Source organism: Notolepis coatsorum, assembly GCF_963971535.1.
Source record: "Notolepis coatsorum genome assembly, chromosome: 1".
Taxonomy (NCBI): domain Eukaryota; kingdom Metazoa; phylum Chordata; class Actinopteri; order Aulopiformes; family Paralepididae; genus Notolepis; species Notolepis coatsorum.
Window position 1 is genome coordinate 244,316,769 of NC_140165.1, and position 25,334 is coordinate 244,342,102.

At 42.5% G+C, this 25,334-nt stretch overlaps 1 protein-coding gene across 1 annotated transcript in view; it reads left to right on the top strand.

The window, feature by feature from the left end:
- The window catches only part of appbp2 (amyloid beta precursor protein (cytoplasmic tail) binding protein 2), a 51,846-nt gene that overhangs the window by 15,822 nt on the left and 10,690 nt on the right, over window positions 1–25,334 (top strand). Inside the window, exons 2-9 of the mRNA XM_084316530.1 lie at window positions 12,618–12,706; window positions 17,976–18,127; window positions 18,269–18,392; window positions 18,854–19,022; window positions 19,458–19,547; window positions 20,083–20,150; window positions 20,250–20,355; window positions 20,808–20,932. Coding sequence (XP_084172656.1) covers window positions 12,618–12,706; window positions 17,976–18,127; window positions 18,269–18,392; window positions 18,854–19,022; window positions 19,458–19,547; window positions 20,083–20,150; window positions 20,250–20,355; window positions 20,808–20,932 — 923 coding nt within the window. The remainder of the gene's footprint in view (window positions 1–12,617; window positions 12,707–17,975; window positions 18,128–18,268; window positions 18,393–18,853; window positions 19,023–19,457; window positions 19,548–20,082; window positions 20,151–20,249; window positions 20,356–20,807; window positions 20,933–25,334) is intronic.

The window sequence follows — 25,334 nt, forward strand, 5'->3', positions numbered from 1 at the left end:
AGAACTGAATTCGATTCATAAATATATGCAAAAAAAAATCGAATATCGAGGCTATTTCAAACATTCACAATGGAGAGATGGTATATGTAACGCACTGATGTTGGACTGCAAACGGAGATCCTTTGATACAAACATTCAGATCGATATAATCTTGTTGAAGTGATGACAAGTCAGAATAGAGGACCGTTTTTTATAGAATAACGTTTCAAATTAAAATCTTGTTTCATGCTGTGGTTTTAGAACTACAGCTGAAGTCCTTTTCTGGTGGTTAATCTGGTCGTTGGTCAGGTTGCAGTGACGACACTGAGGTAAACAAAAGGCAGCCTCACGTAATAAGTCTCTTATCTTCCTCACAAATGAACCGGGCTAATAGCTGAATGTTAATATCATGTGTCCGCTGAGTGGGGGAGACCAGAGTTCTATTCCCGATTCAAGACATCCGTTTTTTATGTATGGTAGGAAAATAATTAACATTTGGGGTTAACACAATGGCGCCCGACCACGGAGATGTCCGTGTTTCGAATCCAACTGTTGTTTTGGATTTTATTCCTTTTTAATAACCTACTCGCTGTCACAGAGCAGCACTGCAGAAGTACCCTACTCTTTGAATTCGAAAAAGAGCATTACCGGCCGCGTCTATGCCGTCTACAACGCTGTTCGGTTTCCGGGTTCCTCTGATTGGCCGCTGAAGCACGCCCCCCGAGTGACGCGCGAACAGCCAGCCTTCACCGAGCGCTCTAGTTCTAACCAACTCGATGGAGATCAACCCCGAGGTTGGAAAATCACTTAGATTTCGTAAATATTTACCCGTTTCTCATACGGTTAACGATTCAGAAACAATCATTGCTCATCTCCGTGTGTTTATGTCGTTGCAGATGCTCAACAAGGTGGGTTTGATACGCAGTCATGGCGGCGAAAGTGTCTTTATTATTTTGATTAGTTAACGTTATCATTAGCAGGTAAGTTATGAAGTCATTGTTTATCATAAAACCAACAGCATGACTGGCTCGTCTATTCTGTGCTAGATCAAGACACTAGTTCAATAATGGATGACGGTGAAAGCATACACACCACCGAGAACGGTTAGTACTCTGTAGATATAACGTCAGCTAGCGAGGTTGCACACCTATATCTTCTACTTTCATGAATTGTTTTCTACTCCTACTCTGCTTTAAAAAGATAATTCCGCACCGTCATCCATTATTGAAATAGTGTCTTGATCTAGCACAGAATAGACGAGCCAGTCATGCTGTTGGTTTTATGATAAACAATGACTTCATAACTTACCTGCTAATGATAACGTTAACTAATCAAAATAATAAAGACACTTTCGCCGCCATGACTGCATATCAAACCCACCTTGTTGAGCATCTGCAACGACATAAACACACGGAGATGAGCAATGATTGTTTCTGAATCGTTAACCGTATGAGAAACGGGTAAATATTTACGAAATCTAAGTGATTTTCCAACCTCGGGGTTGATCTCCATCGAGTTGGTTAGAACTAGAGCTCGGTGAAGGCTGGCTGTTCGCGCGTCACTCGGGGGGCGTGCTTCAGCGGCCAATCAGAGGAACCCGGAAACCGAACAGCGTTGTAGAAGGCATAGACTCTTACCGGCCACACCCAGAGGTGCTATAGATAACATTCAGCCACTAGATCACCAGCATATAATTTATCCAATTGGGTGCATTCCACGTGAGGGGAAATGGGAAGTAGGGAGGGGATACATGCCTGCAACAAAACAACATACATTTTGGACCCACAATTTTTTTTATGATAAATTCATTAACCAATAAATGGGTGTTATTATCCAATATCACACGTGACACATATGAGACACCCGTTGGTTCGTTCATCAGAATATTGACCCCTGCCAAAGCAAGACCTATGGTTTAATATGAGCTGAATTAGTCGGTTCTAGACAGCCAGCCTTCGTTTATTCAACGGATTGGAATAGACTAGAATTTAATTGTTGATTTTGGGTTTGATTCAATCCAATGGTCTTCTATGGCAACTTTGCATTGTGGTATCAGTAGTTTAGTTTTGTATGCTAATCTCTCTTAGGAACTTAAAGCCCCAGAACCCAGAATTAGCTTTTCCTGAATTCCAATGTTTAATTAGCCATAGCTTGTGAAATATTTTCTCAATTCTCACAAGTAAAACCTTATTTTGAACTTCTGTACCTTCACATCATTTGAAAAAGCAAAGTTAAACATTCTGAATTTCTAAATATGCCCCTCAAGTATATGCCTGGTGGTCACATATATTCTGACCCGCCCCCACCCCAGATGTTTAATCACTCATTAGTAGTCAGTAGGCTACTTGTGATTTCTTTTGAATGAGTGAATATCCCTGCTGGACAACAACACCACCAGGTCCAGAGGACAGAGTGCTCCCTGCTCGCCAACAAAACCACATTCCGAAAAACAGCCTTGACTGGGGCTCAAACCGGCAATCTTCCGATCATGAGCTCTACCCATGTAGCCGCTCTGCAGGACATTCGTGTGTCTATACTTGGGCTGCACAATTAATCACATTTATATCCAATTATATCCAATAGTGCAATATCCACATCGCAGGAGGCTGCAATATTTCATAAAGATGAAATGTGTCAATGCCATTCTGGATGTTGTGGTGGTGCACAAGATGTGCACAAACAATGTGATTTACAGACGTACGGTAGATCTTTGTTTCATACAGACTCTCGCAAAAATTACATCATAATTTTAATCCTTTTTTAAATGAAAAGTAAAGTAACAACAAATAATATCAGTCCCCCTAATATATCTAATCATATCGCAACTAGACGCATGCACTCAGTAGAGTGCAAATGTCCACTGGGCGATATGCCTATATCCTGGAGTCAATAGACTGCTTGTGCAGAATGTTTAGAATGACCATTTCTCTTCCATGTTGGAAGAAACAACGGTTGCTATATTCAAAACAACATTGCTATTATCTAGTCTAACCAGATTGAATATCCGTCAGGCGGTTTGTTTGCCTCTGAACATCACAAGGTGGACGCCAACTAGGACACAAGTAGTCTAACAAACCTGGGACATGCAGGAGGAGACGCATGTTTCCTCTCTCTCAGAACAAACAAACACACCTACAATACACACCTACAATACTAAACACACACAGAGCCCATCTATTACCATTAATTATCATTACTGGTATCCAAACGCACACACAACAAACACAGCCTGCAGGAGAAAGAAAGAAAAAAGCCCAGTTGTTTTGACGGGTCACTAGGTCACCAAGCTGACAAGACGGTAGCCTACATGTTGCATATGGCCTACCAAGCATCTTTGGGTACCCGGAAAAGCGCTATATATACGTCTGATATATTATTATCATTATTATTACCACGTGTTCTGGAAAATCCTGACATATTGGTGACAATGAAATAACTACCGGTAAGTAGTAGGGGTGGGACGATACATCGATCCAGATCGATACATCGATGTAATTATCAACAATCGAATCGGATCGATGCGATGTAATAAGATCGATTCATATCGATACTCTTATTTTGAAAATCCTGTGGCGAGTCTCATATCCGCCCAAGAACAACAGCAGTAGCTCCGTGTGTGTAGATGTTACAGCATAGCATTCTCCCTTTCTGTGTGTGTGTGTGCGCGCGTCTTTGGAAAGACCAGATGAGGTCAGAGGAGTTTGATGTTTAAATGTTATTTAAACATAAACAATATAATACATAATAAATGTAGGCCTATACATGATCATGCAACATCAACAAATTGTTGTAGGAACGGTTTGGGAGAGGGAGGTTGTGAGTTTTGAGTTCCAAAAAATGTAGCTTAAAGTTTAAAGCTCAATATATCAAACGTGGCACTTTACAGTGAACAGGAGGTCTATTTGTATTAAAAACAATAGATTGATTTTCCTTTAAATGTCTGGAAGAGCTCAAAAATACAAATGTCAAATGATATTTTCATTACCTTTTTTTTGTTGATCTAAATGTTACTGATTGTGTTAAATGGGCATATGATATCATCTCATATCGATCGCAGGCACCTGAATCTAATCGTATCGTATTGTATCGTGAGAGACTTTGTGATATCGGCAAATATCGTATCGTTGTCCAAAGAATCGATATCGTATCGTATCATGATGAAACTGGTGATTCCCACCCCTAGTAAGTAGCTGTATTAACACAGCGTCAAATCATCATATTCACTGATTGCTAATTGTTGGCAACATGTTTAGCTTGGTGTTGTTGCACATCTAAAATGTATTTTGATAACCTAAACATCTGATTCAGCCCAAAACCTGAAAGGAGCATATAGCCACAATTCACAGACACAGCGCGTTGCAAGGTGGGTGGATGAAAGAGAATGTGAAATCACAATTTGAGGATTGGCAGCTAAATGCCCCTAGAAGCATAACCTGTGAGATAGGGCTGGGCGATATGGAAAAAAATCATATCGCGATAACGATATGATAATTTTATTTTATTTCTCGATATCGATAATTATCGAATTGTTATAAGTATAATTTTTTTTTTTTTTCTTTTTTTTTTAACAACAGATGTATGTTTATTTTGCAGCAATTCTTTGTCATTGCCGCCATCTTTAGTGTTACATCCCCTCACACTCCAGTTCTCAGGCTGCAGCTGGTTTAAAAGCTAAAGTAAACCGGCTTCTCTGCTGGCTGTGGCTCCAGAGGAGTTGAACAGTTCTGGCTCTGCTAGTTTATTTTCGATCTTTTGGCGCTTTTTTGGTGGACAAACCACTGCACATGTGCACTGTGACTCGTGACTGGAGTCTAGTTCTGCTAGCACACATAGCCTACTGTGTACAGACGGTTTCAAAATGTATTTTAAATTAGAAAGCAAACAAAATAAATGGACAAGAGAAAAAGAAATCTGAATTTTGGTCAGTATTGTCATTTGGACAAGCAAAGCCATTACTTTAAGTTGCAGGCAAGAAAGACAAGTCTGTCCACTGTCTCTGGTTTTAAAACTGCCCTGTTGCAGGTAAAAAAAAAAAAAAAAACGATTTTTCGATTTTTATTTTATTTCGATATTTGATATCGATTATTAAAATATATCGCGATAATTATCGTTATCGTTATATCGCCCAGCCCTACTGTGAGATGTGGCTGAGCATAACATAAATGGTAAATGGTCTGCATTCATATAGGGCTTTTATCCAAAGAGCTTTACAACTTGTGCCTCACATTCACACACCGACAGCGCAGGCGACCATGCAAGGTGCCAACCTGCTCATCGGGAGCAGCTGGGGGTTAAGTGTCTTGCTCAAGGACACTTTCGACATGCTGTGTCGGGAGGAGCCGGAATCAAACTGGGAACCTTATAGGGGTGTAACGGTACACAAAAACCACGGTCCGGTACGTACCTCGGTTTGGAAGTCACGGTTCATTCCGGTACAGTGGGGGGGAAGTTTGCAGAACGTGGCTTTCCATGTTCCACTCGGGGGTGACGTAGTGTGACGTTACTGTTAAGTAGCTCGGGATGTCCACCCATCGGTAGTGAGAGCGATAGCAGATGCCTTGGATAAGTCGTGGACAACTGTAGCGTGTGCTTGTTTATACAGAGCTGGTATGACTTGCTGGCTGAAATACGGATGAGAGGTAACTACGTAGCGGCTAGCGGGGCTCTATTACTTTTAGCATGTGCTTAAACCCTGTGTTCTCGACAACGGAGTATGGTCGCAGATCTGCTGCTATAAAAACACCTATGGCGTTTAGGGATGGGTACCTTTCACATTTGAACCGATACCGGTACCGGTACCTGTGAATCGATACCGGTACCCAACGGTACCTTTTTTCTGTACTTTAGTCTCAAGAAATTTAATTTACCTACCTCAGTCGTAAAAAAAATCCAAACTTCAAATAACTACAATTTCGACAGTTTTCGGCTTGTCATTGCTCCGACTGCTTTGTTGTTGAATCAAGTCAAATCCTAGGTAAGCATATATTGTGCGTGTGAACGTTGACATGAAAAGAAAAAAGTAAAAAAAAAAAAAAAAAAAAGGCTAGCCATACCACTGATGAAGGACATTGTCCGAAACATGTCTGCTTTTGATTCAGGCTGCCAATAAAAAACATTGAACCTGTGAGTGCTGGTCCGGCTACCCTGCTTTGATATACTGAACTTGATGGGATTACAGCACCCAGTGTGAGAACTTGTGAGCACGGTCTAACTTGACTATAGTGCGTGTGAACGTTGACATGAAAAGAAAAAAGTAAAAAAAAAAAAAGTAAGTAAAAAAAAGAATTAATAAAAAAAAATCTTTTATTTTTTTTTTATTTTTTTTTCCGGTTTCTCACTTGATTCGATACTCGGTAGTACCGACGTGTTTCGGTTCGGTACCTCAAAAGTACCGAATTCGGTACCCATCCCTAATGGCGTTTGTTATTGCTTTGGCCCGGTTTGAATTAATAGCGAGATGCTGCTTGAATGCCACAGGGAGCTGGGTTTGCACTGTCTGTTTCTTCCTTGTACCAGTGATATTCACATTCGGGTGATGCCGTTTCAAATGCGTGATAAAGTTCGACGTACTGCCAGCGACATACCCGATCTCAGTTGAACAATGCCGGCACGTAGCTTTAGTGCCATCCACCTGTCTTTTGTCCATTGCTGTAGTTAACTGGGAATCCGAAATGATCCCAAACGGGAGACTTGAATGTTGTGGGAGCATCTTCTAGCTCTGGCTTGTCAGTTAGTATTGACTCGCCATACTAAGGCTAATATGCTATGCTTAATTACAGCTATCGCTCAGCGTGGCTGCGTGCTGCATGGGATGAACAAACAACATCTGGTTAGTTGTGCACATTATATTTGGGACGGGGGGATTTAAGTTCTGCAATAAAAGGTTCCCTACCGTTGCAATCGTTCGGTGCACAGCGCGTACTGTACCGGAGGACCACATTGAGGCGGTACAGTACGGATACACGTACCGTTACACCCCTAGAACCTTGTGATTACCAGACGACCACTCTAACTCTTGAGCCACTGTCGCCCCACATAAAAGAAGGTAGCTGCCAACGTTACTGTGAAAGAGACAGAGGGAGAGAGAGGGAGTTATGCCATAGCATAACATTAGCCGCTACTGTGAAAGCAAGTGAGTGAGAGGGAAATGGAGAGAGAGGGAGGAGGAGGAGGAGGAAGAAGAAAGAGAGCCACAAGTAGCTAGCTAGGTTAATACATATCAGATGTAGCAAAGCTGGTGACGTTAACATTAGCAAGCTTGACACCTGTGTCTGACTGACTCCACTCATTGTTCTGAGGCAAAGACCTCATCTCCTGAGATGAATCCACACTGTCCTTCTCACACCTGTTCTTCTTCCTTGGGCAACTTTACTGGACCAGGCTGAGGTCCTTCATGCTCAGAGGGTTTATATGCTACCCTCGGAACCGGGGGTTCGGGTCCGAAAAGTCACTTGTGTGTCGGAACAACCGCCCACCTCGGCAGCAATAGAGCAGATGAAGTGGGGGCGCTGGGCTTGGAGAGTGCCCCAGGTGCCCCTCTTCCGGGCCTCTTCTCACAACCATGTCTGGCACTGTGCTGGACACCACGTTGACCATTTCCACCTGGAGGACTTTGGATCAACAAGCCTGACCCCGCAAACCAGCTCGACTCCGTCCAGAGAGAGAGAGAGAGACACACGGCCAGAGAAGAAAACGCAGTGCAGATGATGGAACTGGAACAGCATTTTCTGCTCAGCATGAAGCGCGCTTGGAGGCGTGGGAGCGTGAGAGAGATGCTGTTATGATGACATGCTTGGGTGTAGAGTTCCCACAGACTATCCCTAAGACTTTGATGGCGGAGTTAGTTTCGACGCGGCTCAACTGATGTTCCGATACAGACGGAAGATGCAGGAACACGGTGTATAAACCAAAATGTGGGACTCTGGCGGCGATGTATATTTTTCACCTTTTTTAGAAGCGTAGTATTCCATTGGCTGCTGTGAGAAAGGGCCCATGATACAGCAGAGAGATACAGGAGTGATACAGCAGAGAGATCAGAGTTTTTGTTGGTATATTTTTCAACACATAGCAGCTGTTTTGCACATAGCAACCTCTGCCTCTTCCATTGCCATGTACAAATCTAAGATATTCCTTTATTCACTAGTGGGGAAGTCTGGTGAGTGTAATAATTACCTTCATGTGATAATTAAATCTAGTTGAGAATACCATGTCAGCGATTTCCTCCCTTGTAATGAGGTCAATATTCGACTCCCAATCAGCCGTTTAGAAATTGAACTATAAAATGTTTTATCATTAACACACTGTATTAACAAATTATGGTGCTGCTTGGGACCAGATTCCTGTGGATTGACAGGTGTTCTTCAGAAGAGGCTTACTTAAACTTAAGGAAATTACTTAAATGGGAATGATGCTCATTTTAAGAATGAATATGTCTTTGTGAACATGCACAACTCTCACCTAAAGCTAGAATCAGAGAGAACCCTCCAATCGGTGATGTCACTGGGTCTGGGATGTAAAATCTGCGACTGCTCCCTAGACAATGAACGGGGCCCTGACTTTATGAGGCCATAAAATGTTTGTCTGAGCTCCGACCCAAATTGCATTTATATTCTAGCATTGCTAGACAGTGTGAACCATTACAGATGATAAATGTATCAACAAAAACAATAATTTATTACTGGATCTTGTAAACAAGTCACAGTAGTAGAACAGTAATATACTTTCCCAGTGTTTTACTTACTCTACCACTGCACAGAAAGGCATTTTCTTTTGAAATTGGTTACCAGTGGTTATAGGCAGCCATACTGGAAGAAAGCGAACTGCCCAAACATTCAGTACAAGGCCTCTATTAAAGCCTTATTTGGGTCCAACCTCACATTTGATCAAAATGTTTTTAATGTGCCTTGACTTATTACGGGTGCAAGCACTGCCTTCATCATTAGACCTGTACTGGGAGAGGATTCCTTACCACAGGTGCAAAGAACAGTTGTAGTTAAGCTTGTATATCGAACTTGTTAAAAGTAATGATCTCCTAAATCACTGAAATGTGTGATTAGATAGACATATGTACAGCAGGTATATTGCAGTTGCTTTGCACAATGCTTGTCCAATGGTCTGTACGACTGCAATGCATACACTAAAACTTAGAACAGATTGTTGATGATGAATTTAAAAAAATGTCGTAACTAAGTGTGGGTATGCATGCATCTCTAGTTATATGAAATAGTACACATGGCCAAAACCGGTTCACCTTTGCCTTTCATAGGCCAGACCAGACCAGTCATGGTTACTGCTCGGCTTGAGGGAGAACCACACCGGCACAGGGTGTTCTCCTCGGTCGCAAATAGATCCATCTATGCTCTGCCAAAGTGCTCCCATATCTGAGTGGCTATCGAAGGCATAGGCACCACTCCCCATCTGAAAGACCCCCCCTGGGACATGATATCTACTCCTCTGTTGAGTAGACGGCGAATGTGCGGAGGTAATTTCCATCTTTGGACCTTTGCGATCTCCCACAGGAGACTGACCAGCTTGTGCCTTGCACACAGGAAGGAGCAGACGGGATTCAAGGAGATCACCCTGAGGACTGTGGCCACCGATGTCATTGTTTTAGCCGTTGCGCATGTGATGGATGTACCGTGATGAGTTTGTATTCCTACAAATGAGTTTCTGATCTTGTTAGGCCAGTGAAGTGAAGCAAATGCCCTCCTTTCGTTCCCTTCTCTCACAGGTATTGACACATATTTTGCTTCCAAGGGATCTCCCCAAACGTTATTTCTGATTTTGAGTGTTTTACCATTCTTGCGTATGATCGCACCAACAGCCAGCAGGACATCAGTCGGGCATGGATTGAATGTTTCACTGGAAAAATAAGAGGAATGGAACAAATCCCTCCCAGTTGGGATGCTCTGGTGGCTCTAAACATGCCATCTCCAGCAGATCAGGGTTTGTTAGTGGTCTAGCCTTCCCCTTGCAACTGAGTCATCAATTCAGCTATTGGCTTTAAGAAAATATACTGAGGACTCTGCAAATCCATAAAAGCATCACTTGCAACTCTCTGTCAATGGGAAGTAGACTATTTCTATTCATTACCAACAATGACAGGGTTTTTCCTAGAAAGAAAATCTGAAAGGGGCGTCATCTTATTTTTGCGGCCTTTTTAAATGTCATTATACATTTCACAACAACAGATCACGTGTGTGTTCCCCAAGGGAGGGGCGTCCCTAAACGGAAGGCTTCTGCTTTCAGGGCTGATGGCTTGCTCTGTCAGATGGAACACCACATGTGTCTGAAGCGATTTTAGAACTGATCCAAAGCAGTAAATGATGTAAATGCTATTTCACTTTTTCAAGCTTGAGAAATAGGAGATGCAGTGAGAGTGAGTGTCTCTTAGGGATGCACCTGTACCGATACTGGTATGGGATATTGGTCCGATACCAGGCTCAAATAGAATATCTGTATCAGAGAATTTCTCCAATACTAAAATCTGATACCAAGAAACACAAAATCAAAGCAAAGTGACTTGATTTGCTGCATTCTTTTTTTTTACACATTAACTATATCGAATGGAGAAAATGTATCGTATCTTAAAAATGTCTGTCCAAGTATATACTATATAGTATACCATACTGTTCATTAAAAGTAATTGATCGGATCACTACTCTGTATCGGCCGATACTCAAAGCCCAGGTATCGGGACTGAAAAAGCTGGATCCCTACTCGGTCACACAGGTTTTCCTTCACACCACCACTCTCTTCTAGTGATTAACATGTCAAGGTAGATAATGATAGACTGCATGCAAATTAGGCCACTTTGTGACATAACAAAGCACACTTTTCAAAACTTCCTGAGAACAAACTAGGTGGCGCTCATATAAAATAATACAAATACAACTGCCTATTTCTACCTTTTAAAATAAATATATAAAAAATTATATGCATGAGTTGCCAGTGATTTTGACGGTGCCTTCTGTTCCACCAATTATTGTGCAAAATATATGCTTTTGAATTACAGTCTGACTTTTTAATTCATCGGTTTTTCAGATCCCTACATGATATTCTTTATTCCTTTCACAGTGCATTCTGACCGAAGGGGGTCTGGTGGTCAGTTTGATTTTTGTTTCTGACCTCTGACCCCTAATGACAAGTACCGTATTCACGTATTGTGCCAAATGTAAGACAGGGTTTTTCCTAGAAAGAAAATCAGAAAAAGGGGCGTCGTCTTCTTTTTGCGGTCTTGCCTTTTAAATATCATTATACATTCACAACAACAGATCACCTGTGTGTTCCCCTAGCGAGCCTCTCTGTATCTCCCTCTCTCACACACAACCTGCAGTGACGAATGCAAAAAAAAAGATTAAAAAATAAGCATGCCTGCACATAAGCAGCAACAGGCTCCTGGAGAGATGGAGAGACACAGCCGACCAGTTAACAAACAACAGAGGAGGAGTTACGATGCCACTTTTAAGATCATGGTGATCAACGAAGCAGAGTCATCAAATAACTGTTGAGCATCTGAGAAATATGATGTTACAGAATATGATAGAAGATGGTGAGCTCAAAAAGCTAAAATGCTGTCAGAGAAAAGCATGCCGCTGTCTGCAAAATGGCCCTTCAACAACAGCCTATTGTTTTAGTCGATGTGTTTTTATTTTATTTTATAAAATATGATTTTATCAAAAGATGATAAAAAAATAACGGCCTACATTCATTGAATATAACTGTTTTATTATCATTATTTTCTAATGACATTATTTTCTTTATAAAAACAAGATTTGGTGGTTTGGCACACGGTTGGGCAACGTAAGTGTCACAAGTTTCATCTTGGTGACCCCTGTGAACGTTTTCCTGAAATGAGCCAATGTCTCTTGGCCCAGCTAAATAATAATTTAATAATTTAGGACCTGCTCAGAGGTCATTAATCGGGATGCATGTATGCGATTCGTCTCTGCGATTAACCCATCCCGTCGTCCTTCCCCCCCAAGGGCAGCCGGGAGCAGACAGGCGCAACGTGAGCCGCGCCAGGGGACCAATCCAAGTGCTCCTGTCCGTCTTCGTCAAGAACACCACAGCGTTAGCGATCTTGTTGTTGTGCATGTTTTTCCATTGGGTTTATCTTATCGGGGGGGGAAACCCTTGCGAGCACGGGGAGAACATGCAAACTCCACACAGAAAGGCCTGGGAGATACCCCACCTGGGTACCTGGCATCACCTGGTCCCCAAGCGGGAATCGAACCCTGGACCTTCTTGCTGTGAGGCGACAGTGTTTAACCACTACACCACGTGCAGCTGTAATAGAATCAAATACATACTGCTCTTGCTGAATTATAACAAGCAGGCTATTGTCCTTTAGGGAAATATGATCACTTGCATGGCGACAGAACTTCACGGAGAGCCCTGGCTATAGTGGCAACACAGCCTTACAGTCGAATGCTCTCCAGCGGTGTAATGGCAGAGTCCATGTGGGGGCCCTTGTGCTCAAATGAAGCCACCTGCTCCATGTTCATTTGATCACTCACGACCCTGACTGACTGCCATTGTGCTCCCATCGACTGTCATGATCATTGTCCTCCATAAATGGGTAGTCCCCTCTCTCACCTTACCTCTCTCTCTCCCCCTTTTCTCTCTCTCTCTTGCAGCTTTACCAACAGGGCCGGCTCTGCCAGCTGGGAGGGGAGTTCTGTGAGCTGGAGGTGTTTGCCAAAGTCCTGCGGGCTTCGGACAAAAGGTAAGAACACAATGGGGCCGGGCCTTGTCTGAAAGCTCATACCAGCCACACTGACGGTGAATTGTCGCGCATTATAGGTTCCAGAAACATTCCTAATTGTTTTTTTATCAACATCATCATTGTCAAAATGTTCTTCTGACTGTTAGGAAGATAACCAGGCCATAGCCAGTTATTAGATATTAATAACCAGGTTATTCGTAAAGACGTTTGCCACCCTGAAATCCTACCTCCCACAATTGATTATCAAGACCTTCACATGTCGGACTAATTTGCCTCACAAAAGGTTTCTTAGGCTACACTACTGGTAGATGTCAACTGCAAAAAAAAACGTATTGTGTCAAATTCAATAACTGCTTGTCTGTCTATACGCCATTCGCATACATTTTGACAGATGTTTGAAAGAGACCGTCCAGATTTTAAGAGAATTGCCCTATTGTTTGAGCCACAGTGGAAGAGGCACTGTCAACTAGGGCTGGGCGATATGGCCTAAATATGATATCACGATATTTTCTGACCTTTCGGCGATACACGATACGCATCACGATGTTTTTCTTTTTTTCCCCAAACAATTCATTATGAGGCTTACCAAGACAGTATTTGAGTTTGCAAGCTAACATTAAAGACAAAATAAAATACCCATGCATTTAGCATTTTTATATTATATATTAGATTTAGATTATTGGATTATTAGATTATATATTGCATATATTTAGCAATGAGATATTATATGATTTAGATATGAAATATGATGAATTGAAAATGGGGGACCCTGATGTAAACAAGACGAAAGTCTTTCTCTGGTCTGCATCCTCCAGTCCACTGTTGACTGTTGTTGTATTGAGCTGTACTGTATTGTACCTATGCTGCAATCTGTTAATAACGTTTATATTCATTCAGTCGGCAAACAGAATTATTTTGATTGACAGTCGCGTCTGCCAATTACGTCACATCGCTTGCACCCGCCCTGCTGTTCTTAGCACCAATCGACTTCCGCCATTGGAGAGCTCAATGAAAACAACAATGGCAGCGGTAGCTCGCCGCGGCCGACCGTAGCTTTTAGCTCTGCAGAATGACTAAACGACTGGAGGCATAATGATTTTACTGCAACGGATGTTATAATAAAAGCCTTTCCATACATCTGTCTGATTGAAAACGTTATTAACAGACCGCAGAATGGGCACAACGGAGTCAGCACGGGCTGAGATATGAACGGCTAATGCTTGCTATATCTAGGTCGACCTCGGTCGTTGCTATGTAAATACGCTGATGTTATTGAAAGTGTAACTATATAACGTCAATGCCACAAAACGAATGCCTTTGTTATCATAAGTAGTAACTTTTGATGCAGTAGTGTGTGTGTGGGGCGGCGCTGTTCAAAAGTGTCAACGTGTGGACCAGATTGACGCAACACAAGCCTCTTGGGCAAAACATCACGATATCCACGATACGTTTAAAAAGTGTATCGTTAATGAACTGTACCCGATATTTATATAATATCGTCATATCGCCCAGCCCTACTGTCAACATTGCATTCATCTTTGCAGTAGCTTAACAATCTTGGCATAGCGGGTGTACAGGTAAAAGCACTCCACCTACCACCATAGAGACCGGGGTTCTTTCCCGGTAGCGATACTTCCGGCTTGGTCAGACGTTCCTACAAACACAATTGGCAGTGTTTGCGGGTGGGAAGCCGGAGGGGTATGAGTCCTGGTCGTTGACTGGTCGGTCAGGGCACCTGTTCTGCAGGGGGGGATCTGGGGGAGATAGCGTGAACCTACTTGTGCGTTATGCTCTCCCAGTGAATTGACAATGAGTTTAATTCCACCCACCGGCCCCTCTGATGTTGTTGCAGTGAATGTCTCTCTCACTCTCTCACTCACCTCCTCCAGCCCAAGTTATTCGAATGTGCAGCTGTCAACCCAGTCCACAGAGGAAAATGATTTAATGTGATTTGACGGCTTGTGTGTGCTTCTTTAGCCATATATATATAAATAGTAGATTACATTTGTTATATATTGTGGGCATGTTTGGTCTGAGAGAGAGACAGCAGTCTAGGGCTGCAACGATTAGTCGACATAATCGACGACGTCGATCATAAAAACTTGTCGACGCTGAATTTTTGCGTCGATGCGTCGTATATTTTTTTTATTAAAAAAAAAAAATGCACTACCTATCTTTGTGAAAGTGGCTTCTCAGCTCTGGTCCAGCTGAAGACAAAGCAGAGGAACAGATTGGGCATTGAGCATGACCTCAGAGTTGCTTTGTCTACCATCACCCCAGACTTTGAGACTCTTGTCAGGAGCAAACAACATCCCCAGTTATCCCATTAGTTCCCTGGGATGTTAAGCTAAGAAGTCTGCTAAGAAGGATACATTATTATTATTATTATTATTATTATTATTATTATTATTATTATTATTATTATTATTATTATTATTATTATTATTATTATTTTATTTCATTGTGTTTTTAGCCCTAGTTGCACTTTTGTTGCAACCCCAGTTATCCCATTAGTTCCCCCAAACTTACTGTAGGTCTGTTATGTTAAGCTAAGAAGTCTGCTAAGAGCCCGGAAAAGGAGCCGCGCCCACAGGAAGCAGAGATGGAGGGTGTGACAGAAATAATCGTTAGATTAGTCGACTAATCGAAAAAATATTCTACAGATTAGTTGACTAATCGAAAAAATTATCGACAGATTAATCGACTACCAAAAGAATTGTTAGTTGCAGCCCTACAGCAGTCCATTCTGACTTTAGCGCACTGAGAAAGCGAGATGGAGCGAGAGAGGGGGCGAGAGAGAGATGGAGTGATAGAGAAGGAGAGGAGGCGAGAATGAGTCGGAGAGAGAGAGAGATGGAGTGATGGAGAGGGGGTGATATAGAGGGAGAGAGAGGAGAGTGAGAGGAGAGAAATGTGTGTGACAGTATTGGGTATTGGCAATCTCACAGGGTGACGATAGGTCGGAGCACATCGCCCAACTCTAGTCCAAGCTGTTGTGTGCTTTGTTACTTTGGTTTCAAATCAGTGACTCTTCCAGTAAACACCTCTGTCTCCTTGTGTGGTGAGCATGGCACTGACTAAAAGCACCCTTCTCTCTTTATCTGCAAAACCTGATTCTGCTCCACAGGCATTCAGTCAGGCTAAAACAGCGTATTGGAGATGATTCCAATACTAAATCAGTTACCAAAATCAGTCACCTCTCTAATGGAGAAGAATTGATTATACCTCAATAATTTCTGTCCCAACGACCTCATACTAATGGTTTGTGTCTATACTGTTCAGTTTAAGGCAAGCAATGGATTGAATCTGTACTTGGCTAATACGACTCAATCGTTATCTGCAGTGTAAAATTGGAATTGGTGTATTACTAGTTTTGTGTTCCTTGTTTTGGTTGTGTGATGCAGGTTGTAAAACGCTTTGTATTGATGTACAACACAAACAACAGCATTCATTCTAAACTATGGACCCATACTACTTAGTAGGGGTGTAACGGTACACAAAAACCACGGTTCGGTACGTACCTCGGTTTTGAAGTCACGGTTCGGTACGGGTTTTCGGTACAGTTGGGGAAAGTTTGGCTTTCCATGTTCCGCTCAGGGGTGATGTAGTGTGCAGTAACTAATTGTACTTGTAGGGCTGTCAACGAATATTCTATATTGAAATTAATAATCGACTTAAAAAAAAATTATATTACCGGTAGATTGTGAAAAAAAACAGCCCCCGGTGGGCGGTCGTTAGTGATAAACATACTGTTGTATTCGTTCGGTACACTACACAGCTGTTCGGTACAGTACGGTACACACTGAAACGGTTCGGTACGGATACGTGTACCTTTACACCCCTACTACTTAGTGTTTTGTGGGGAAATCAATAAGAATCAAATCAATAGAACAATAGAAAATTACAACACTTCATTTTTTTTTTTAAACTTTGGCCATTTCCCTGGCTCTTTTATACGTTTATCGCATTTATACTTGGTCAAGTTCGACCGACAGAAGCAGGCTGAAAGGGTTCAGATGGGGGGGGGAAGACACTCTGGGAAAGGCACGGCTGCAGTCCGGGATTCGAACTCGCTCAGCCCCAGATCCGTGACGAGCGCGGTTGTCCACGGCGCTGAAATAGCACTCGCGGTACGTGGTGAGCTACTGGAGCTCCCCTACAACACTTCATTAATCTAGCGGTCGTACTGTTCACCACTGTTGAATGAATGTAGAGGAGACACTGTGTGTATCTATCAGATGGTGATCATTACTGTGTCATCAGTGTACATATGGGCAGCGGCGCAGTCTTGACAGTGCAGTAATGTTAGCTGGCTGCATGACGTGAGGTGGAGGTGACCCAAGGCGCACAGTGTAATCTAGCTGGAGCAGTTAATAGCTGTGTGCGTGTGAGCATGTCTTCTAGCATGCATACATGTGTGTATTTATGACTGATCCAATTGTACGTGGAGAGCCAGGGTAATACAGTAATGATATGAATGAGACGCCTACGCTACATTGGTGTTCCCCAGGAATCATGTACACATAGCTGCCATTGGTAAATGTCATAGGGCCTTCAAGCTGTCATCGTCCCTGTGATGGCCAGTCCCTATTGGATATTGCATCAGAGAGTAACCTTTTGTGACATGACTGACATAAAGGAAGGATATTGTGTGACGTTGAAAATCATAGGAAGGTAATAAATCTTTATGATATGATGACTAAGAATTATATTTTAGTGCAGTTACTTTAGGGATTACGTTTGAATCTAATATAATCTAATAATGCATCAAAACCACTGCCTGTGTAGATTCCTAGTAAATCGAATCAAATCAAATTGATTTGTAAGGCCCGACGACACACAGCCCTACAGATTACATCACATACATTTACAATTTAGTCATTTAGCTGAACGCTTTTATCCAAAGCGACTTACAGATTGTGAAGAACAAGTCACCAGGAGGGGTACGTCTCTGGCAGCTAAGAGTCAGTGGCGTTGTTCGTCAAATAGTATCGATATTGAGAGCATAGTAGTATAGACATATTAGCATGATAGTTAGTAGTATCAGTATAGTAGTAGGGTACATAATAGTAAAGAAAAGACAGTAATAAGGTTTATATATAATTTTATAAATTATTCTTTCTTACATACAAAGGTTGTTTTTTAAAAGTTGCCTTTCTGAATCTGTGTAGGAGTTACTGTTGCACCTACATTCTCTTTGCATAGCGAGTGTCAATGAATGGATCAACATCATATTCTTTCCTGTCTGTTGTGTTCTCCCTCTCTGTAGACACCTCCTGCACCACTGCTTCCAGGCCCTGATGGACCACGGTGTGAAGGTGGCCTCGGTCCTGGCCAACTCCTTCAGCCGCCGCTGCTCCTACATCGCAGAGTCCGACGCTCACGTCAAAGAGAAGGCCATTCAGTTTGGCTTCGTGCTGGGTAAGTGGCGAGGGGGGGTGGGGGGGGAGAGCCGAGGGGCCGAGCACACCTGCAGCCACCAGGGGAGCTGTTTAGAGACGTGTGGGAAATGTGTTCCTGTTTGTTTTGTCCAGTGGAGGTAACTCTGTGTTTGTACCGCAGGTGGCTTCTTGTCTGACGCCGGCTGGTATGGGGATGCAGAGAAAGTGTTCCTATCGTGCCTGCAGCTGTGCACGCTCCACGACGAGGTCCTGCATTGGTACCGGGCTGTGGAGTGCTGCGTCAGGTCAGTCGCAAGTGTTTTCATATCTGTGTGTAGGAGTTATGTACCGTATTGTCCTGCATATACGATGTAAGATGAGGATATAAGATGAAATGATATAATATTTAAATATTCTGCCACAAATGACACCTGAAATGGAGTCTCATATTCACACTCTAGTCTAGATGTTGAAGGTTAATAAAAAAAATAAAAATTTACTTGCCACCGTCACCTACCACGACCCCACTTTGGGTCTCGATCTGTAGTTTGAGAACCGCTGGTCTACATCCTCCCCAGACCGACAGTAGGGCAATGCGCGCAATGACCAGGAAGGGAATTGGCATAACGGCTAGGAAGGAAAGAGAGAAAGGCAAAAAAAGAAAAGAAAATGCATTGTGGGACATGCACCAGAACCACTGTGAGCACTGCTGTCGGGTCTCTCCGCCCAGCGCTCACCTGCCAACGTTTCCTCCTGGTCTCCGCAGGCTGCTCCATGTCCGGAACGGCAACTGTAAATACCACCTGGGGGAGGAGACCTTCAAGCTGGCCCAGTCCTACATGGACAAACTCGCCAAACACGGCCACCAGGCCAACAAGGCGGCGCTGTACGGCGAGCTGTGTGCCTTGCTCTTCGCCAAAAGCCACTATGACGAGGTAGGTCCAGCTGGCGGGGACCGGACTTCCCTTCTGAGCAGATTGTGACTTTGTGACGGGGTGGTGCGTTTTCACTTCGCCTCATGTCAATGATGTTCGTTTACTTACATTCCACTGGCAGTTTGGCATTCAAATTCATATCTTTATGTGTACATATTCCTTTATTGATCAACAATGTAAACAATATAATTAACTCTGATTATAGACATACGATAAGAATAAACAGTGTAAACAAAGGTGTAGATGGGGGTCTTTGTGCCCTATCGGTTATAATATACGTGACAATAAATATAGGCAACAACAACACTTTATCTGAATATACCACATATCACAAATATACCACATTTGAGATTCTGCTGGGAGATAATTCACCCAGGAATTGTAGACCAGTTTTACACCAGCTTTGAACCATTCTTCTCACCCCCGGTCTCCCAGGCGTACAGGTGGTGTATAGAGGCTATGAAAGAGATCACACCAGGGCTGCCTGTCAAAGTGGTGGTGGACGTCCTCCGACAAGCCTCCAAGGTAACACTGTTCACGTCGCTGCATGATTTGTGTGGAAGCGTTTTCTCCACTCAAGGACACTGTAGTTTTTCACACTACAGAGTAACACGAGCGCATTGAACACACTGGACTTACAAGTATCTAATAACGGCCCTATGAAAACTGTTTCTTTTCTTCTTTTCTTTTTCTTTCTTTCTTTTTTTATAAATAAAATGCAGGCTTTCCCTAAACAATGCTATAGGGGTTATTACTATGTACTATGAAAAAAAACATTCTGTGAAAGCTTGAGGCCAGCTTATTATACCTTATACACCGTACTTAAATAAATAACTTATTTGGAACTTTTGTTAGCTATTTTATTGAAAGTTGCAGGAAATTATAGCAAATGGCTTTCTTTATTACAAGTTATTTTGCCTCCCGGACCAGCCTCTAGTTGCAACTCAACACCGTCTTCTGTAATTATTTGTTTTTCAATTTCAAGAAAAAGAAAATGGAACCCTATTTTATTTTTGCCATTTTTTTTTTTTTTATTATTATTAATTCTGTGTCCATACAGGCCTGTGTGGTGAAGAGGGAGTTCAGGAAGGCTGAGCAGCTGATCAAACACGCAGTCTTTCTCGCCAGGTGAGATGTCACTACGTCTATGAGATAATCTGTCACCATCTAATGCACTGACCTCCTTCTGTTTACATGCTTTCTGATTGCATCTCTTCTGTGTTGCAGGGAACATTTTGGACACAAGCATCCCAAATACTCAGACACGCTGCTAGATTATGGGTTTTACTTACTAAACGTAGACAACATATGCCAATCAGTCGCTATTTACCAGGTAGGACGATCATTAGCGACTATTCAGCTTTCATCTGTCTGTCCATAACACATATCTGTCCATATAGCATAACGTATCATCAAATAATGAGTGACAGTGGCTCAGGAGGTAGAGCGGTCGTCCGGTAATCGGAAAGGTTCCCGATTCGATTCCCCTTCCTCCCGGGCAGCACGTCGATGTGTCCTCGAGCAAGACACTTAACCCCTAACTGCTCCCGATGGGCAGGTTGTCACCTTGCATGGTCGCCTCCGCCATTGGTGTGTGAATGTGTGAGTGAATGGGTAAAATGCGAGGAACAATAATTGTAAAGCGCGTTTGGATAAAAGCTGCTATATAAATGCACCATTTACCATCTAACATTATAAAAAAATCATGTTTACCTTTATCAAATAAAAGTTTGCATCCTTGCGACGCCCATGTTTTGACGTGTGCCCCCCCCCCCCCCCCTGCAGACGGCCCTGGACATCCGACAGTCTGTCTTCGGGGGGAAGAACATCCATGTTGCCACGGCCCACGAGGACCTGGCCTACTCCTCCTACGTGCACCAGTACAGCTCCGGGAAGTTCGACAACGCTCTGTGAGTATGGCCCACAGTCGGGGCACTATTCCTGGCCAGCTAATTACCTTACAGACACCAGCTCCGTCGCCAGGCCACAAGACTGTGACTCGCATACATGCTAATGGCTCTGCTCCAGGGGCGTATTTGACGCCGGGGACAGCGGAACGTGTCCCCCCCACGTTTTACCGTCCAAAGAGCTGAGTCTGACTACCTGTTCTATTATTATGCAAAGAGCAGTAGATGGGGGTCGCATTCTTGCCCTGCAAGGGCCAAGTACCCACTCGCTAAAGTACTTGTCTTTGCATAATAATAGCTCGGGTCGTCAGCCTAGGTGTGTGTTAAAATACGTCAAACATGAATGAATGAATGAATGAATGAATGAATGAAAACTTTATTTAACAGATTGCAGAATGGGTACAATACAGTACGGCTCAATACATACAATTGTTAAGGGGATGCAGACCTGAGAAAGACGTTTGTCTTGTTTCCATCAGGGTCCCCCATTTTCAATTCATATAGAAATAAAACATATTGTTTACACTGTCTTTCTTCTATTATAACCCTCCCAAATCATATTCAGAAAGTATCACAGAGACTTCTATTGACCAAGGAATTAGTTATTATTTCGCGGTTTATTCACATAACGTTATATTGTTTACACTGTCTTTCTTCTATTATAACCCTCCCAAATCATATTCAGAAAGTATCACAGAGACTTCTATTGACCAAGGAATTAGTTATTATTTCGCAGTTTATTCACATAACGTTATATTGTTTACACTGTCTTTCTTCTATTATAACCCTCCCAAATCATATTCAGAAAGGCACACACACAACATATTCCAGTTAACGGTATATTTTTTTAATGATTCGTTATGGCGTAATCAATACTTCCATGCGTATAAATTGCGTTCGCAACCTCCGTGTTTTGGGGGTAGTCATCAGAAACCTCGGATCCGGGATTCGCTCCCATCCGTCGGGCAAGAACTGTGGGTTTTCAGCCTCTCTCTCTGGAGGTTAACGGAGTTTCTGGAGGAGTTTCTGGAGGAGCTTGTCGCGGCTCATGCGCATGCGCACGCTCAACCAATCAGAGAGGGGCTTCGCTCAACCAATCAGAGAGGGGTCTGCAGAAATAGAGTTCAACCAATCAGAGAGGGGTCTGCAGAAATGCGGCTACGGGCCCTAACCCCCCCCCATCGACGTCACTCGCCACGCCCCCAAATCTGTCCCCGGCACACATTGAGAGAGAGTTACGCCATTGCTCTGCTCCCCTGCTGTTACTCGGGGGCTTAGTATTCGCATGTATCTGCGTTCTTTGGGTGCTTACCATTTAATATTAGTAGTAATAATAATTAATTATATTTATTTCTATAGCACCTTTCATACAAGTGCTTCACAGCAGTCATATAGACAAAAAAAAAATATATAGGCATAAAGATTAGCATAAAATTGGTATAATTATAGAGAGAATTGTTATTAAAACCTCCCGGAAAATGTGTCATTAAAATAGAATAAAAAGATTGTAATACATTTCTTATTGATTAAGATAGATTTCTGACATTAAAATATATAACTATATATATTAGCAGGTTTCTGACTAAATAAAAGCAATGCATGAAGTGCAGACATAGAATGAGTATAAAATGGACAGAATAAGAGCAGTGCAATAAAATAAGAGATCAATCAGCATAAGATAAGACAGAGTAAAATAGTGCAGTGCTATAAAGTAGTTTCCATCTACAGTACAGTATCACAGTCTGGAGGCACTGATAGCAGGGGGGCATGTCCAGAGGATATGGATGACCTGGAAATGACACGGTGTTGTTGGAACTTTGGCTGGTGTGACATTGTGACAGTAGGAATGACCGTAGGATTGTGACACATGAATGCTAATTTGTGCACAAGAACATTTAATTAGATAGATTAGATTAGATTAAAATGTATCGTCTTTTGTAAGTATTTGTATGAAGTCATATGAATCTGATTGACTCTTGCTCAGTCTGGTAGCGGCCATGCAGGCCTTATAATGTAGGGAGTGTGTCTTGGGTATGGTATGGTTTTATTTCTTAATCCCAGAGGGGAAACATGATCTGCCACCAGAGCGAATACACATATACAAACATGGAAGACACAGTTACATGATACAATACACTACAGGAGACGCAACACAAAAGGAGAGCCTCTTAACACGGTGCTATCGGTGTTCGTTAATTGTTTTACCGCAGCAGGTACAAAGGACCTTCTCAGCCGCTCAGTAGAGCATTGAGGCAGCAGCAATCTGTTACTAAAAGAGCTTCGCAGAGCATCGAAAATACTAGACAATGGGTGGCCTTACTGGCCTACAAAAGATAAAATGGTGTTCAGTTTAGTCCTGGTTCGCTTGACTATGGTGATCTCCAGGGAATCAGGAGGAAGGCCAATCACTGAGCCAGCCTTTTTGATGATTTATTTATACGGTTTTTGTCCGAAACAGTGATGCTGCCCCCCCAGCAGAGAACAGCATTGAACAGGACACTAGCCAGGATACCTTGGTAAAATACGTAGAGAAGTGACCTGCTGATCATGTCAAAAGAACGAAGTTTTCTCAGATGAAAGAGCCGAGACTGGGCTTTTTTAAACACAGAATCTGTGTTCTGCTTCCAGTCCAGCTTACCGTCCAGGTGAACGCCAAGGTATTTATAGGACTGGACTATTTTGACCTCCTGCCCCCTATTTTGACCTCCTGCCCCCTAATGATGACAGGAGAGACATTCACCTTCTTCCTACTGAAGTTGATGACCAACTCCTTGGTTTTTTCTATGTTTAATTCCAAGAAGTTGGCATTGCACCAGTGGACAAATGAGTCAATCTCCTTTTTATAGGCTTGGTCATCGCCTTTATTGATTAGACCGATCAGCGCTGTGTCGTCAGAAAATGTCTGCATATGGCACATGGCCTCACTGTGTCTGCAGTCCGCAGTATAGAGCACAAAGAGGAAGGGCGCCAAAACTGTTCCCTGGGGGGCTCCAGTTTTTGTCCAGATGACAACCGATACTATGTCATCCAGCCTGACAAACTGGGGTCGAGTAACAAGGTATTTCGTGCACCAAGAGATGGTTGAGTTGTGCAGTTTAAACTGGATAATTTTATTTGCTAGGATATGTGGCTGGATAGTATTGAAAGCGCTAGAAAAATCAAAGAACATTACCCTAACAGAGCTGGCAGACGATTCAAGGTGGCTATACATTTGGTGCAACATAAAAATCAGTGCATCGTCGACTCCTACACTCTTCCTATATGCAAATTGCAAGGGGTCTAAATAAGGTGCCACCTGCTCCCTAAGGTGGCCCAGCACAACCCTTTCAAAACATTTCATGATGTGACATGTCAGAGCAATAGGTCTCAGGTTAGTGAGGCTATTACGCACATTGTTCTTTTTAGGAATAGGGACAATCCATGATGTTAACCACATTACAGGAAGAGCAGATGAAGACAAGGATAGAGAAAAAAGAGAATGAAAAACATGGCACAACTGGTCAGCACAGACCTTAAGGGTGCGTGGATAAATACCATCAGGCCCGGGGCCCTTGTTTACCTTTATGCGCTTAAACTCTTGACGAACCTCTTCAATAGAGATGACAATAGGGGAACAACTGTCCACAGGACTAGGCTGAGCCAGAGAGGAGAGGATACTCTCCTGCTCAGCAGAGAAATCAAATGTATCGAACCTAGCAAATAACTGGTTTGCAATCTCAGGGCCCAGACAACTGGAATTGTTGGTCCAATCAGTGATTGATTTAATGCCTTTCCAAAGGCCCCTGGTATTGGTATTGGACATTTGTCCACCAGTGGGGATTTGGTGGAGAGACACTCCTTGTCCAGTCTGATAAGGAGTAAGGCCTCTGTGTACATAACTCATAGTGCATTAGCAGTTTTGGGACAAATCCCATTAGCTAGGAGTCAGGACATCTGCGTTCTTATCACTGATAAGCTAAAATCCTATAATACGCCATTATCTATAAAGCATGAGAGAATCCTTAAATGTAGCTTTGTACTCGAGCTAACTAAAAGTCAAGGACTAGTACTCTTATACTAGAATACTTTTGTAATCTGTACTCTGTAATATACTCAAACGCTACGGCACTGCCTTTTGGGGTGAACAACCATTACCTCATCACTTTTATTAACCAGTCACCTAGCAGTAGGGCTGTCTTAAATAATTTGAAGCTTCATTGGATGGGCATGGGATTCGAATATGAAAATAAAATCAGATTTGTGTTTAGTTTGTCTAAGATTTAAAAAGGTTTAAACTTTACAGCACTGACAAAGTTGAACAAAGTGCTGTACAAGTCCCACAACATATAAAAAATATATATATATATATATATATATATATATATATATATATATATATATATATATATATAAATAAAAAGTAATA